We start from the raw sequence: 15,626 nt of genomic DNA, 5'->3' as shown, positions 1-15,626 counted from the left end.
CCCCCATTTGGGATTTTTTGGCAAAGATACTGGAATGGTTTGCCATTTCCTTCTCCAACTCATTTTACAGATGAGGAAACTAAGGCAAACAGGGTTAAGTGACTGGCCTAGAGTCACACAGCTAGTAAGCATCAGAGGCTAGATTTGAACTCAGGAAAATGAGTCTTCCCATCTCCAGGCAGGGTGCTCTATCCATTGTACCAGCAGAAGACTTATGTTCAAATCCCAGCATCACTGCTTACTTTCTAGGAAGGCATTTTGGTGCCATAGAAAACACCGTCTCTGGAGTCAGAATACTGTATATTAATGTAGGTAATTCTTCCTGGCCTGAATTTCTTCTCAAAAGAAAAATTTTAAACTTGAAGTACCATGGGAAGGTATAAGGAAGAGATGGAAAGATGTATTCACCATAAGAGTAGCTGGTGTTTTACACTCTCAGCATTTCTACTCACTCTAGACCCCTGTGGAGGTATGTTCAGTGTATTGGAAGTGAGAATTTTATGCTTCATGCCAAGTTCAGTTTGATGCCATGTGTCCTTCTAGTGGGTAGGTTTGAGCAGTAAGTATTACACTTTTTTGCATCTTTAAGAGTCAAATATTATAAGGTTCCCTTGTCAGATATCTGCACATCCAAAAATACAAACTGACCTGCAAATCTAAATTTTCAAAATAGATCGTTCATATTACAGTGGAAGTTATCTCTCTCTTCTCTCTGTCTGTCTGTCTTTGGGCCACTCATGGGCATAGTGAGCCTGGTCCCATTACTGAATAGTATGGAAGCTTTAACCTGCTCTGCGTTTCCTGTTGGCCAGGTCCAGTACATACTGAGAGGCCCAATTGGTTTTAGCCCCATTGCAGTTTAGAACTCCTGACCTCAAACTGTTCCCCAGAATTAGCCTCCCTAAGAACAGAGATTCAGGCACATGCTACCATGCTCCTGGCAGAAATCTACTCTTATAAAGATTCCTTAAAATAATAACACATTGATACAGCCCTTTATGGTTTATAAAGCCTTTTGTTCTCCTAGACCAAGGGTGGGGAACCTGTGACCTGGAGGCCACATGTGGCCCTCTAGGTTTTCAAGTGCGGCCCTTTGACTGAATCCAAACTCCACAGTTCCAAACAAAACAGTTCTGTGAAGTTGGGATTCAATCGAAGGGCCACACTTGAGGACCTAGGGGGCCACATATGGCCTTCAGGCCACAGGTGCCCCACCCATGGTCTAGACCCTCCCTGTAAGGTAAGGAATATAAACATTATCTGTATCTATTAAGAAGTGGAGCTGATGCTTGAACCCAGGTCTCCTGACTCCCAAGTTCAGCACTTTTTTCCATGACATACAGGGAGACAGTACAAATTATCATGGATTTAAAATCATTCACTTACTCAAATTTGATTTATATGACTCTTTTCAGGCATAGTAATATACAATACTTAATATACTGTGGTTAGAGGAACATAAACACATCTAGTATTCTGGTGAAAGATTCTGTTTCTGCTTAAGTGCAGGGAAAAAAAAACATTTTATTACTTTTCATTGCTTTTTCAGCATTACTGCAATACAAATGAAAATTTCTCCTCAATCCTATTCTTTGTGCTCCTTTTTTTTCTTCCAAAATAAGCAAATGATCATGAAGAAGAGTACAACTTATTTTTCTTAGTCTTTGGGGAAAGAGGAAAGAGTCACTATATTTGAAATTGTGGTCAGAGTGGGAGTTTGTTCTTAATTGGTTCAGTATTTGAATTACTAAAGCATTAAAAACTCTGAAATTAAACTGTTTTACTTAGTGGAGATGACTGAAAAATGACAAGATCTCTATTCATTTCAGATGTTACATGCAGATTAGTGTGAAGAAAAGCAGAGGAGGAATGGAAAGTGAAGGATAGGTGTGGGGGAAGATGAGATAAAATATATAAATAACTAAGAACTTATTTAGTGCTAAAAATCTCATTTATGTTTTTTAAGTTGCTTAAGTGATAACCGAGTGATTTTTACACACACACACACACACACACACACACACACACACACACACACTCCCTTAATTCCACAAGAGGTAGAATAGTGCAATAGATAGAAAGACTTGAGCTCTAATCTGTATTGACTCTGTGACCATGGTCAAGTCACTTAACCTTTAGTGCAAAGGTTCATAATCTAGAGTGTGTGACTTTTTTTTCCAAATGATAACTATTTCAAAATAATTTGTTTCCTTCATAATCCTGTGTTTTTTTTTATTCTTAGAAGAGGTCCAGAGGTATCACTAGACTGCCAAAACTGATCTATGACACAAAAAAAGATGAACAGCCCATGTTCTATTATCCTCTGTTAGCTCTAGAAAACTGGATTATAGATAAATTGCCTGTATCAATGTTGCTGTATCAGTGGAGGGAGTTACCACATGAAGATGATTCCATTGCTGTGATCCCTCCCCATCAAAACAAAAGGAAACAAAAGCGAAAGACCTTGTACTTATTTGTTAGTAGCCCCCAAGAAATAATGGAAATAGATTGAACAATGAAATCTATTTTAAAAAATAGGAATTTTGTTAGTTACTTTGATTTAACCAGCAAGAATTTAACTGCTCATTGTGTCCTAAATCATTGATCTAAGAACTAGGAATTAACTAGTCTAGTTGAGGAGAAAAGTCTATATGTAGAACAGTTAGTGGACAAAAGGAGGCACATTCATATTAGAGCAACTGTGGCACCAAATGTTATGATGCAATCCAGAATTGCTATAGCACGAGGTGGGAAGTCAACAAATTCTGTGATGACTCAAGTTTCTTGGAGGGGATAGCGCTTAATTTGGATTTTAAAGGATGGGTAGGGTTTAGATGGAGGATAGAAATGAGGCCATTCTAGGTGAGAGAAACTATCAAGACCATGGAAACAGAAGTTAGAATGATACCTAAATGAAACAATAAGAGAATGTCTTTTAACTTTTTTTGTATCCCCACCACTTGGCACAGTGCCCAAGGCTAACCTGATGTAACCTTTTAGCCTAAACTAAGCTATCCTTTTAACCTGAAGACTATTTTCTGCTGCTAGGGAAAATCAATCTCAAAAAACCACAGAATGTGTAGATTTCAGAGTCTATATAATCTAACCCCTATCCAAACAAGAATATCTTCTTATAATATTTCTGAGAAGTAGTTCCCTAGTCTTTGTTTGAAGACTTCTAGGTAAGGGGGAGCTCACCACCCCTTAAGGTAGTCACATTTCATTTTCTGGCAGTTCTAATTATTAAGACATTTTTCCTTTAATTTATATTTTTATCAGTTGTAATGTAACGAAATATTTTTCATCAACTCACATTAAAAAATTATCACAGTATTTATCACTATCGACAAGTACCAGCATTTTTAAAATAGTAGTTCTGCATCAATGTTTTATATAGTAGAATCTTATTGGTGAAGTGTAAACTAAGCATTTGTCATTTAATCTCCATATTGTGTTACAGAAGTTTTGATAACCTCCTATTTTTAATGGGAATAATTCCACTGTTTAAAGAAACTATGTATGATGAATTTTAGACTTATGCTTGCTGTATGAATATAAACTGAAACATTTCTCCAACCCTTTACATTTGCCAGGTATTTGAGCCAGTGTTTGTTGCTGAGGTGTGATTCATCCATTTGCATAACAGTAGCATGAATCGTCAGTGATTCATCAGCATTGTATTTTTAGGGCACTAGGTTGCTTTTGCTTGTTTCAGGAAAGCTTTGAGAATTTATTTATACAGTGACATTCTGGCACAAAATAATTGCATTTATGTAAATAAAGGATTCTTCTGGATTATGATTTTCCCCCCTCTTTCATAGCAGGATGCGTCTTTAAATCCATTTGTTTCTCAAAGAAAAATGTTTATCTATATACACAATATAGAAATAGATATAGATAGATACTTTTTTGCATGTACAATAATTGATCTGCATAATTTTCTCTTGCAGTTATTTTCTCAACCAGTAGTTAGGGCCTAATTTAGGATTACGGGCTCATAAATCAATGGAGCAGAGATTTAGAGCCAGGAGGAAAGGGAACTAAAAGGTCCACTAATCCAGTCCTGTGTCATATCACAGAGAGGAGACTGAAGTCCTGAGAAATGAAATCAGTTAGTCAATAAATGACTTGCTCAGGGTGCCAGAGCTAGGACTTAAAGTCAGGTTTCCTGATTCCAGAACCCGTGTTCTTTCCATTATATAGTACTTCACTTAATAGCTGTTTATTGAGTAGTTGGGCATGATGAATGTGAGCTAAATATTCAGAACAATTTAATGAACTCAGTGGAAGACTTCTGTCCTGGGACCCTCTGTCCTAGAGTCACTATCAATAAGAAATATCTTTCAGTAGGCACAGAGATGCTGAAGATACTTATTATTGTTCATAATCAAATGTGCCTCATTATGTGATTCAGTTTAGCCAACATAATAGGCTTTGTGCTTTGGGCAAGGCTTTTTGTTGCACCTCACATGCCCTTATTTTTTACTGATTACGATTATAAGCCCCAGAAAAAATACATGACTTGTCCAAGGTCATGTATATAGGACATTTCAGAGCTGGGATTCATATCCAGGGCTTAGGACTCCAAGTCCTTGGATCTTTTCCCTATATTTCATTGTGCTCCTGGTCTTTCTTTCTTTGTTGATTGTTTGGTACTTAGGACAATTTTCACATAAACATTATTTAAAATGGTCATTTGGTTAATGGGAAGTCCTATAAAAACCTATTTTATTTCCACTGTAGTTGAATTGTATTCAACTGAGTTCTAGATCCTGAAAGCAAAAGACCATGCAGCAAAGGAGAGAGGAGAATTTTCCTTTTAAGATAGAGGAGGTTAGTCTTTAGCATTTTTTGACTTCTTTTTCAGCATCCTTCTCCTACCTCCTTCAACCTGTATCTTCATGGATCTACTGTCTTGATACTTCCTTAAGCCCTTACTCTAGCACCCCAATTTGGGCTTGTTTTTTTTCACCAACATTACCTATCATTCCCAACTCCCATCTCCATCTCTTATTTATTGCATATAGTTGATATGGTACATTTGCTCAGAGATAAATCTGACATGAAATAATTCAGAATAAAGTATAAATGATAGCCATTTACCTTCCTCAGTTATTGGTATTTTAAAGGACAATGCTTATTACTTTAAATGAATTTTTGGAATTTCAGGTAGTATAATAAAATGAAGGGAAAATGAGGCTTTGGAGGGGTAGAGAATAATAATTTTGAGCAAAGAGTCTGTCTCCCTTGAGTGAGCTCCTGTCATCTATTTTGTCTCTCTATAGTTTCTTTCCTTTTTCTACTTCTGAACCTTCAGGTTCTGTATTGATCATTTATCAATGAGTCATTGATAAATTGGGCAGTATAGCATAATGGATATAATATAGAACCTGAAATTTCGGAAGTCCTAGATTCAGATTCAGATTCAGATACTTACTAGCTGTGTAGTACTGGACAAATCATCTCGACTTGCTTGTTCCTGTTTCTACAAAGGAGGATTATATCAATAATACCACTTGCCTCTCTGGTAGTTGTGAGGTTTCAATAAGATATGCTTATGTAGTGTTTTTCGAATCTCAAAACATGATATAAATGTCCATTTTTATTCTCTTCACTATTCTTTATGCATTAATTAAACATCCAATTCAGGATGTGCTAATTCACACTTAGATCTTTATTTCTCCAATAATATCCAACCCTCTTTCTCCCCCTCCCTCATATTTTATTCTTTGTACCATGGACCACCTACTTTAGAATATTATAAATTACATTCCTTCCTCAGTACCCATCAGACTCTGAAATTTGAACTCCACAAGTTGGTACCTTTATTTGAACTGCCTTTATTTCCTACTAAGGTTATGTTGTTCTCTTCTACCAGTAAGTCCCCTCATCTTGGCTCACTTCTTATTCCCCATGGTTTTCCACTGTTTCTATCCTCCCTTATCTGCTGTATCTAGTTTTACCTGGGTTTCATCTTCTCTCTTGGCTCTGCTCCCTAAAATTAGCCTACAGCCCTTCTTGAGGCTTCTTAAAGGTTTTTAACCACTAATCACTACAGGGAAATATATAGCAGTTTAAAATAAGAAACAAAAGGGAAAAGTTATATTAGTCTTAGATATTAACCCTTTGTTTCATGCCTGATATAATGCTAGGCAGAGTACTTTCTGAATTGCCTTTAGTCCCCCCAAGTGACATGTATTCTTTGTTTCCACTTTCAGCCCACTTGCTTATTATTTGTGTGACCTGAGGTAAATAAGCCACTTAGTCTCTCCAGCCCTTAATTTCCTTGTCTTTCAAATAAGGTGGAGAGGAAGCTTAGATCATCTCTAAGTCCTGATCCAATTTAAAATCTCATGATTCTACCATACTGTGCCAGAGTCAGCCTCACCCAAAACTTGGTGGACTTATTTTTTTGTTTTCAGGACTGAGTTTTCTTGAAATGATGTCTTTATCCTCTTACCTTGTCTTTCCAGTACTATAAATAATTATGTCTTTTTTGTTATTTCTCTCTATGGATCTTCTTGCTGCCCCCTTCCAGCATTTTTATTTCTTTTTCTTCCCCGTCATTACAGAGGAATGTGTGTGTGTGTGTGTGTGTGTGTGCGTGTGCGCGCATGTGCATGAGTGTGCAAGTACCTTCTTCAGACCTCTTTTTTATGGCTTCTTGGGTTCACAATTCCATTTCCTGGTCTCTCATTTCACTACAGTAATCAGTTCCAATATTTTACCCATCCTTGGCATCTGGGTGTATGCCCTTTTAACTACTATCTATTCATTAACATCCTTAGTGCTTGATACTGAATTATATTTTATATTTCTCTAGCTTATTTAGTTCTATTTCAGTCATATATCACTCTTTGTGACCCTGTTTGGGAGTAGTTTGCCATCTCTTCCTCCAGTTCATTTTACAGATGAGGAAACCAAAGCAAATGGGGTTAAGTGACTTGCCCAGGGTCACGCAGCTAAGCATTTGAGGCCAGATTTGAACTCCAGAAGATAAGTCTTCCCTAGCTGCCCTTCCTCTTATGTGTTGCTGAGTCGAGGGCTGTACAAACACATATTAACTAGCGCCATCCCCTTAATGTGCCATATACTTCTATTGTTGTTATAGCCCCCTTCTAGCAGAATAGGTGCTTAGTAATTAATGAACAGTTGATACAGGCTTATATAAAAAAAAAAGAGAGAGAGAGACTGATAGAGTCCTTTAAGGTTTAACTATCTAGTTATTTAGTGAGTGAAAAATCACGAGAAAATTACTTCCGTTTTTGACATAGACTTGATGTGAACTTTAAAAAATCATAGTATGGTATGTCAGCCTTCATTATGTCTATAGAAAAAAAATCCATAGAAATTAGTATCTTATTCTGTAATTATGTGTATCGATTGCTGCCTTTAAAATCACTGAACCAAGGAGTAATGTTTCCCCTGATGCCTTCTGTGGTCAGTAAATGAATTAAATTGGAATACAGCCAGGAAGATGAGAGATATTTATTCTGGATAAACCTATATTATTCAATTTCTGCCTATTCTTATGTCCTGTCTTTTAATATGTAAAATATTACAAGGGATAATTCACCTCTCCCCTCCCCAAATACTTAATTTCAAATGATTTCCACAAAATTAGGAGAGGTTCTATTCCTGACTCTGACACTATGTGAGCTTAGAAAATCACTTCCCCTCTCTGAGTTTTAGTTTTCTTACCTGTGAATTGAGAGATAGCTTTGAGATCTCCTACCCCTGGGATATTTGTTGGACATGTACTTTTACCCCTCTGTGTCTGTTTTTTCAACTCCAGAATAACAGGGTTGGACTAGGCAAACTCCTAAGGCTCCCTCCAAGCTCTGAAATTCTTTGATAATTCTCTAAATTATTCACAGAGGTCATAGAATATTATGTTTGATTTCCAAATTTTATAATTACCAAATGCTAATTTTACTTCTCAAATGAAAGTAGGTCACAGTTGTCACAGATTCTTTATTCCTCGTTTTACAATAATTTCAATGTGATTGGTTTTTTTAAAAAATATATTCTGGCTAGTGTTATTTCACTATTATCAATTTAAGCATTCTTTGTTTTCCAGCCCACATAAATGTCGCCTTCCTTGGTGACTCCTTTCTCGTTTAGTGTGACTTTGTGTGTGCCACTTAGTTGGTATTGCCTTGTGTTATTTGCTGTTTCATTTCATTTTGGGCAGATTTAAGCTTTTTGGGGTAGGGTCATGTCATATATCGTATTTGTGCACACTACCTAGCAAATTCTGAGCCTCTTTAAGAACTCATATCTATATTTAGACTCAATTCCAGAGTGAGGAAGGAGTATAGTAATCAGGTGGCTGCTTGCCTCCTCATTTTACAGTTGAGGAAACTTGTGGAAATGGATCAAGTAACGGATGCAGCGGGTATTGATTCTCAAAGCGAATTCCTGCCACATGCTTTCATAGCAAGATTGACCGTAATATTTGTGCCGATTCCAAATGCCACCTGAAATACAAAGTGCAGCTCATGAACTCTGTCATCTTTAGAGCTTCTTAGGGTTCCTAGAACAATGTCACATCCACATTGAGTGCTTTGTGAATGGTGGATGATCAGCTGTGGAAGGTTCCATATCATGAAAAGGCTGGGAGAGACTCTTTCCTGGTTTGGATTTAACTTAGCTATTATCAAGGTTTAATTATTTTATATGAAATAGCATGATATAGATAGAGAGCTATTCTTGGACCAGCATGTGGGTTTAATCACGTTTTAATTATCAAGTTATCTTAAAATGTATTTCTAAAGACTTATTGAGTCCATTGAGTTGTGACTCCATGCCAGTTATGGCTAGTTAATTCTTTTCATTAGGGTATGGTGTTAATGAGGCCGAGTCTACAACCTCAGTTCTTATATAAACTAGCTAGTATCATTCAGTTCAGTTCAGCAGACATTTATTAAATGCCTTCTATGTGCAAGACACTGGTAGACACTGAGGATACAAGGACAAAATCTTAACAGTTCTTTTCCTCAAGGAAGATAGCATTCTCCTTAAAAGTACTTCTCTCATATGTATCACATGCTTCCTATAAACTACCCCTCCCCCCTTTTACTATCTTAATCCCATGCCACTAAAAAAAACCAAAAAACCAACAGCCTTCTATTGTGCTCACCTACCCACTGAAATCACCAGATATCAAGGTAGGTATTTCCTTCCTTTGGAACATATTTTCAAATCTCAGTAGGATTTCTCCCTGTAACAGCTACATCACAGGCCAAATTATCTTCATCAAGGTCTTTTTGCTTATGCTCATTATGACCATTTTAAGATGGTAAGAGTAATTGTCCAATAAAATGTTTCTCATTGTCTTTGGACACAGGACAAGACCAATTATTTTATTTTTAAATTCATTTTTTTTCAATTATCAAAAATATCTCCTTTCACTCCTTTCCCTTCTCCCCAATTACTTTTATTCACATCTCCAAGGAGAACTTGTAAGCCATTCTCCCAGTAAACTGAAGTTTCTCTGGCTTCTGGTTTCATTCTTAGCCATAATGTCCTTGTGGTCTTAGATCTTTGTACAAGAAATTAACTTAATATTTGTAAGTGGTGTAATCACTGTGTTATAGCAAGCTCCTTCTGCCACCTTTTCAGATACTCTGGTACCATCCCTGTATATATAAGCATAGTAACTTGGTACTAAGGATTGAGGACTGCCTGCTAATGTGTAACTTATGGTAAACTTCCCTGTATCTGGTTAGATTGAGCCTTAGAGAACAGATAGAGTTTGGCAGCAGGTCTGTACTCATTCTTTCCATTTTGGTAGAACCTGCCAAAGTCTCTGCTTCCCCAGCATAGTGTTTTGAGAGCACTGGGTCACTTTCATGCCATGAAGCATTGGGGTAGGACTTTAGTGAATGCTGCTAGCTTACATGACAGTACAAAGTATTAAACTTTAGAGCTGTGAATATACTCCCTCCCACAAATTTCTTTTTTGGAATTCCTTTTCTTTCTGTTATCAAATTGACCACATCATCTAATTCAGCAAATGAATACAAGATCAATACTTTACAGTAATTTTTATTGGAATAAAAGAATAAGAAGGAGCTGATAATATTGGCAGCAATTTAATCCTTTGAAAATATGACCGTTGTGATTTAGAAAAATGTCCCTTGTCTAAGTTTCTATAGTGTGTGTGTGTGTGTGTGTGTGTGTGTGTGTGTGTGTTTGTGTATAAGTATAATCACTTGTAATTAATTTTTTTTAAAAGACAAAATACAATCTCATTTGTGTGATTTGTATTTTCTATTTCCCTCTGAAGTTCTCTTAAGGAGACTTGTCATTATCTTCTTCATCATCAGACAGTGACCGTGACCATGACCATGTTACCATTTCCACCACATCAATCTGTGAGAGTTACCGTAATAAGCCTGTTTCAGAATTGCTCCCCTTCCCTCGGTACCACCCTCCCAACTTTGACCTGTGATTTCATCCATATGGGAAACTCTGTAATTTGTGGTCTTAGAAATTTGCCTGATGTCACTGAAACATTGAATTATTTGCCCATAGTTAAACTCATATGCCTGTTTATTTCTTATATTTCATAGGAATCCAAGTCTTCTTGTTCTCCAAGCCCAGTCCTCTATCCACTATTTTTTAAAGTATCCTCTCACCTTTTAAACTTAGGATTTGCAAAAACTTATTCTCACATTCTCTGAACTTAAAAAGTGGTTTATGGAGGGGTATGAGGTAAAGGAAAGAATTTTGGGCTATTTCACTTAATTTCAGAAGAAATTAGTGAAAGATGAGTAAAGAATAAAAAAGAAAGATTAAGTCAGTAAAAATTAACCAGAAAGTGTAAGTGTTTCTTACTTTCACTTACATTTCTGTAAGTGTTTGCAGTATTTATCAGAGATACTTGATAGGAAGATTTTTCTACCCCATTGATTGTTCCCCTTTTATCCTTGAGGGCATTGATTTTGTTCATGGAAATGATTTTCAATTTCATGTAATTTGAATGATCTGTTTCTCTTTTCAGTATTTTTCAAAAACCATATGCTTTCCTTTAAAAAGCACTCATTCTTCCCACCTGCTCTTTACCACAAATCTACTCCCTAGGTTAGTTTTCATTGCTGCCACTTCTGAAATAAAGTTGAAACTACAGATAAATGAGGAAAAGCAGGTATATTTAGGGCTGGATGGGATTGAGGATAAGCGTGGACTAAGTAACAGATGACACTGTTGCAAATGAGTTTTCTATATGGACTTGGGAACATAGAAACTGATACTACTCAGGTAGATTCAGATATAGCTTGATTTAGTGGTTTTTTTTTTTCCTTCATCATTTCTCAACATAGGTCATGACCCATTTAGTGAATTTATTTTCTTCTTACGGGACACTTACCACATTGTAAGCCATATTGAGTGTCAAGAAACCTGTGTTCTAGTACTAGCTCTAACTGAGCCGAGCTATATGACTTTGGGGAAGTCATTTTTCTTTATCTCGCCTCATTGCTCATCTTTAAGGCAATTGGACCGTTAAAACCTCTAAATTCCCTTGTGGCTCTAAGACAGTGAGCTCCATAGCCCACCAAATAGATATCCTTAACAACTAGGATCATCTTGTTTCATGATATTGATGAGACAAATGAGCATTGAGAATAAGAGATACAAGGGTATACTTAGCAGAAGTCAAGTAAATTTTTCCTATTTGTTGTTGTTTCCTATTTGTTATCAATATTTATCTCTTTCATTGCATGTGAGCTCACTATTTTATATCTAAATCAAGTAGAAATTTGTGTGTCACCAAGTCAGAAATTTGCCAAAATGATAGTATAGTGTCATGCCATTATAATGTTGCTCTTTAGGGATCTATGCTTCTAGACTAAATTATGGTAGAATTTGTGTTATAATAATGTTTTGCAGTACATAGAAGGAAGGTCCTAAGTCATGAAGCAATTGTGTTCTTCTTACATAGCAAAGTTCACTCGTAGACCAAGCCATTTTCTTCTTCTGCTTCTCTCCCCTTTTATGTTGATTTTCTTACCCCACCTCCATTATAAGCATTGTGTGTGGGCTAACACCTAAACAGTGGCTGATTTAAGACATCTTGAACAATGAACTTGAATCATCGTATTCTTCACTTCCGTAGTGGTACCAGCCCCAAACTCAAATGAGTGGGTAGGTGGTAGGTTTTGTGTAGGTAGGAAAGAGTAAAAGATGGTTAAAAAAAAAAAGGGAGAAAAGGGTAAGAGATAAGTGAAGTAGCCCTGTGATATATTAACTTCTCTTTTGATAAGTAATGAAGTTATTTCAAAGAATATAAATAATAAGTAATGATATTTTGGGTAGATACAGTACCTCCTTGTGACCTTAAAGTTTTTAACTGGCAATGTTTTTTGGTTCATGGTACTTACTATATATTATTCTGAGAACTTTATCCCAAGAGTTGTTAGAAGAGATAGAATTATATTGTGAAGGCAGGCATAGCTTCTAAAAGGTACTTATCTGTACTGTCAGATAAGGGAATTAATTCATTTTAGTAGGTACCATATTTGTTGATGACAGTAAAATATATAAAAATAATAGCAACAATTTTATTAATATTATTGTTGTTGCATATTTAGCTTAATTAGTTTAACATTCACCTTGCTCCTTGAAGTCAGCAACTGTTTGCTTATGTCTCATGTCTCATAGTGCCTAGCACATAGGCACCCAATAAATATTTGCCTGGTTGATTGATAAATATAATTGTTTTCATGACATCACGGAATTTTTTGTGGCCATTTCAAGCAACATTCATGCTTGTAGAAGGACCAGAAAGAAGGTAGCATTTAAAAATAGACAATACCCAAAACATTATTACAGACTTTTTATATTTCCTATGATTTGTTTTATTAAAGTATTTCCTTTTTAAAGAGTATAACTCATAGGTGATTATGCAGTGAATATGCCCAAAAGTTAAATGCACAGGTGTTTACTGAATTGGCCTCTTGAAAACAGAAGTGCAGTTGGATGGAAAAGTGATTTTGCCTATTCTTGTATCCTGTAGTTATATGAGTCAGGTCTCATTGGCTAATTGTTTTAAGTGCAGGAAAACTTAGGACATTTTTTTCCTTTTACACAGAAAATATTACCCTGCGCTTCTTTGCCAGTTTTATTCTTTTGATGTATCTAAGTGAGTTTCTTCTTCTCTACACCACAGATGATGAGTCTAAAAAAACATAAAAGATCTTATTTCAAGGGTAAATAAAATGCATATTTTAAAACATAAGAGCCAGCAAAATGATTTAAAAGTTTTAAAAATTTGCTCCATGACCCCGGAAAAGGATGAAAAAAATTTAAACTAATCCATGATTTCGTATGATGAAATGAAACTATGCTATTTACCTTTAGCCTTGATGCTATTCTTAGATACCTAGAACCTAAAGCTGCATTATAAGAAAGTAGACTTCTGTCAGAATTACTTGTTAGATAGAATTGAGCTTGTGTTCTTCAGATGAAATCAAATACAGATCAAATCCTATTAGAAGTGAATACCACTAGAACAAATATATCTTTATAATGAAAAGTGATTATATCACCTACTGAGAGCCCATTTATTTTGAGCAATGTTCAGTGAAATGTAATTATGTTCAAACATAACATCCCTAGTTACAAGTACATTTTTACTGATTTTGTTCACCCCAACCAGCCCTCAACAAGTACTTTTGAGTCTTAATTTGTTTGTCCTTGTTTTAGATTTGGTAGATTAGGTGGGTAATAGTTGAAGTTAAAGTTTCATAGGTGAATATATGTATTGACAGTAATAAGTTTTAATTATTTTTTGAGTTAGAGCTCCATAAAATAGCAAAGTTGGATTTGTTAGCCTCAATGAATACTATTAAACTTCCATGCTTCTACTGCTATGCTGTTTGAGTTATAACTCCTTGATTTCAGTTATTTGCTAAACACTTTATAAATATTGAAAGCTATCATTCATTCCATCATATATGCTAGGATTGGAAATCTTCACTTTTATACAACTTTTATTTAAAGTTTGAATCTTAATGAATTTGGCAATACATCCCTATTGTATAAATATTAACAGCCCTTTAAGCTTCTTTTTTAATACACAATTATCTTTCCAATAAATTTGGGTGTATGTGTGTGTGTATGTGTGTGATAATTCAGTGTGTGATATGTGAAATTATTTTTTAAGTTAACGTTTAGAAGAATATGATTCAAATTGTAACATTATTTTTCTACTCCCCCTTCAGCTTCCGGCAGATTTCACAAAACTACACCTTACTGACAGTCTCCACCCACAGGTGACCCACGTTTCCTCTAGTCATTCAGGATGTAGCATCACTAGTGATTCTGGAAGCAGCAGCCTCTCTGATATCTACCAGGTAAGAAAGTTGGTTCCTTTATCATTTTCCTCCATCTCATTTCTCTGGGTGTATGTAGTTTTGGGTGCTAAAAAGACAATGCCCCCCAAAAAAATTAAATAAAAAGACAGACCATAAAAAGCAATTAACTATGTGGACATGTAAAAGTGTGTAGACACACATTATATTGATATTTCCTTGTTCTAGCCATCTAGTAAAAAACGTTAGTGTTCAGAGTTTGACCTCAATAAAGTTTCTTTTTAATTAAGTGTAAGATCATAAATGGGGATTGGAGGTCATTTAATTCAATTCATAAGTGTCAAACTCACCAAGTAGCAGCCTGAAACAGATTAAAATGTAATTGGAAAATATTTTTAAAAATAAATAATAATATAATACAACATAGATAATGTTAATTTGTGGTTTTCTAAGTCATATTGCAGAGCATAGGGATCCTTTGTGAGGTTGACATGACTGAATTCCAGCATTTTCATTTTACACATTAAGAAACTTTTCCCTAATCAACAAAAATCCAGCTCCTCTCCCTCCCACCCCCTAATCACATTGAGAGAGGGGAAAAAAGAAAACTCATTTAAAATATATGTAGTCAAGCAAAACAAATTCCTGCATTGGTCTTGTCTGGGAGAAAACAAAATGAAAAACCAATACATCTCATTCTTCACTCTGAGCCCATCATGTTTTTGTTAAAACATAGGTAACATGTTTCATCATGAGCCTTCTGGAATTGTGGGTCAGTACATTATAAATGATTTGGTTTTCAGAAATAATGGAAATTTAAAACACTGCTATAGAATAAACATGCTGTTGATTCTGTTTTATGTAATAGAGGAAATATATAAATTGCACTTGGAATTGCATTTTCCACTTGGTAGGATGTTTGCCTGAAATGACTCAAAATACAGTCCTAAGGCTTCTTGGCATAGTAAATATGTAGTAGATGTTTGTTGAATTGAATTATATCACAGCTACTGCATTATTCCCAGGGCTTAAAGATCTTTCTCACCAGCTTTTAAGGGAGAATTTCTGAATGTTTCCTGATGATTTATTAAATAACATTTTTAAAAGTTTTAAGTCCTAATGGCACAGAGAAAAGAAAAATGTTTACTTTAATAAAACATAAAGAAACTTGTTTTTTGTATTTTCCAATAGCTCTTCAAAATGCTCTTAACATTTGTGGTTAAAAAAAAATTACTCAGTGTCAACCACTGAGAAGAAAATACAGCCATGTTTCTCCCTTTCTTTGGCCCTTGGCATTTCCAAGCATTC

General features: G+C 35.5%; 1 protein-coding gene across 6 annotated transcripts in view; it reads left to right on the top strand.

The window, feature by feature from the left end:
• The window catches only part of RAPGEF2 (Rap guanine nucleotide exchange factor 2), a 324,353-nt gene that overhangs the window by 246,293 nt on the left and 62,434 nt on the right, over nucleotides 1–15,626 (top strand). For all 6 annotated transcript variants that reach the window (XM_036762274.1, XM_036762270.1, XM_036762271.1 and 3 more), the window contains one exon: nucleotides 14,229–14,360. In XM_036762274.1, coding sequence (XP_036618169.1) covers nucleotides 14,229–14,360 — 132 coding nt within the window. The remainder of the gene's footprint in view (nucleotides 1–14,228; nucleotides 14,361–15,626) is intronic.

Source organism: Trichosurus vulpecula, chromosome 6 (assembly GCF_011100635.1).
Source record: "Trichosurus vulpecula isolate mTriVul1 chromosome 6, mTriVul1.pri, whole genome shotgun sequence".
NCBI classification, from domain to species: domain Eukaryota; kingdom Metazoa; phylum Chordata; class Mammalia; order Diprotodontia; family Phalangeridae; genus Trichosurus; species Trichosurus vulpecula.
This window is presented reverse-complemented; position numbering and strand designations above follow the sequence as displayed.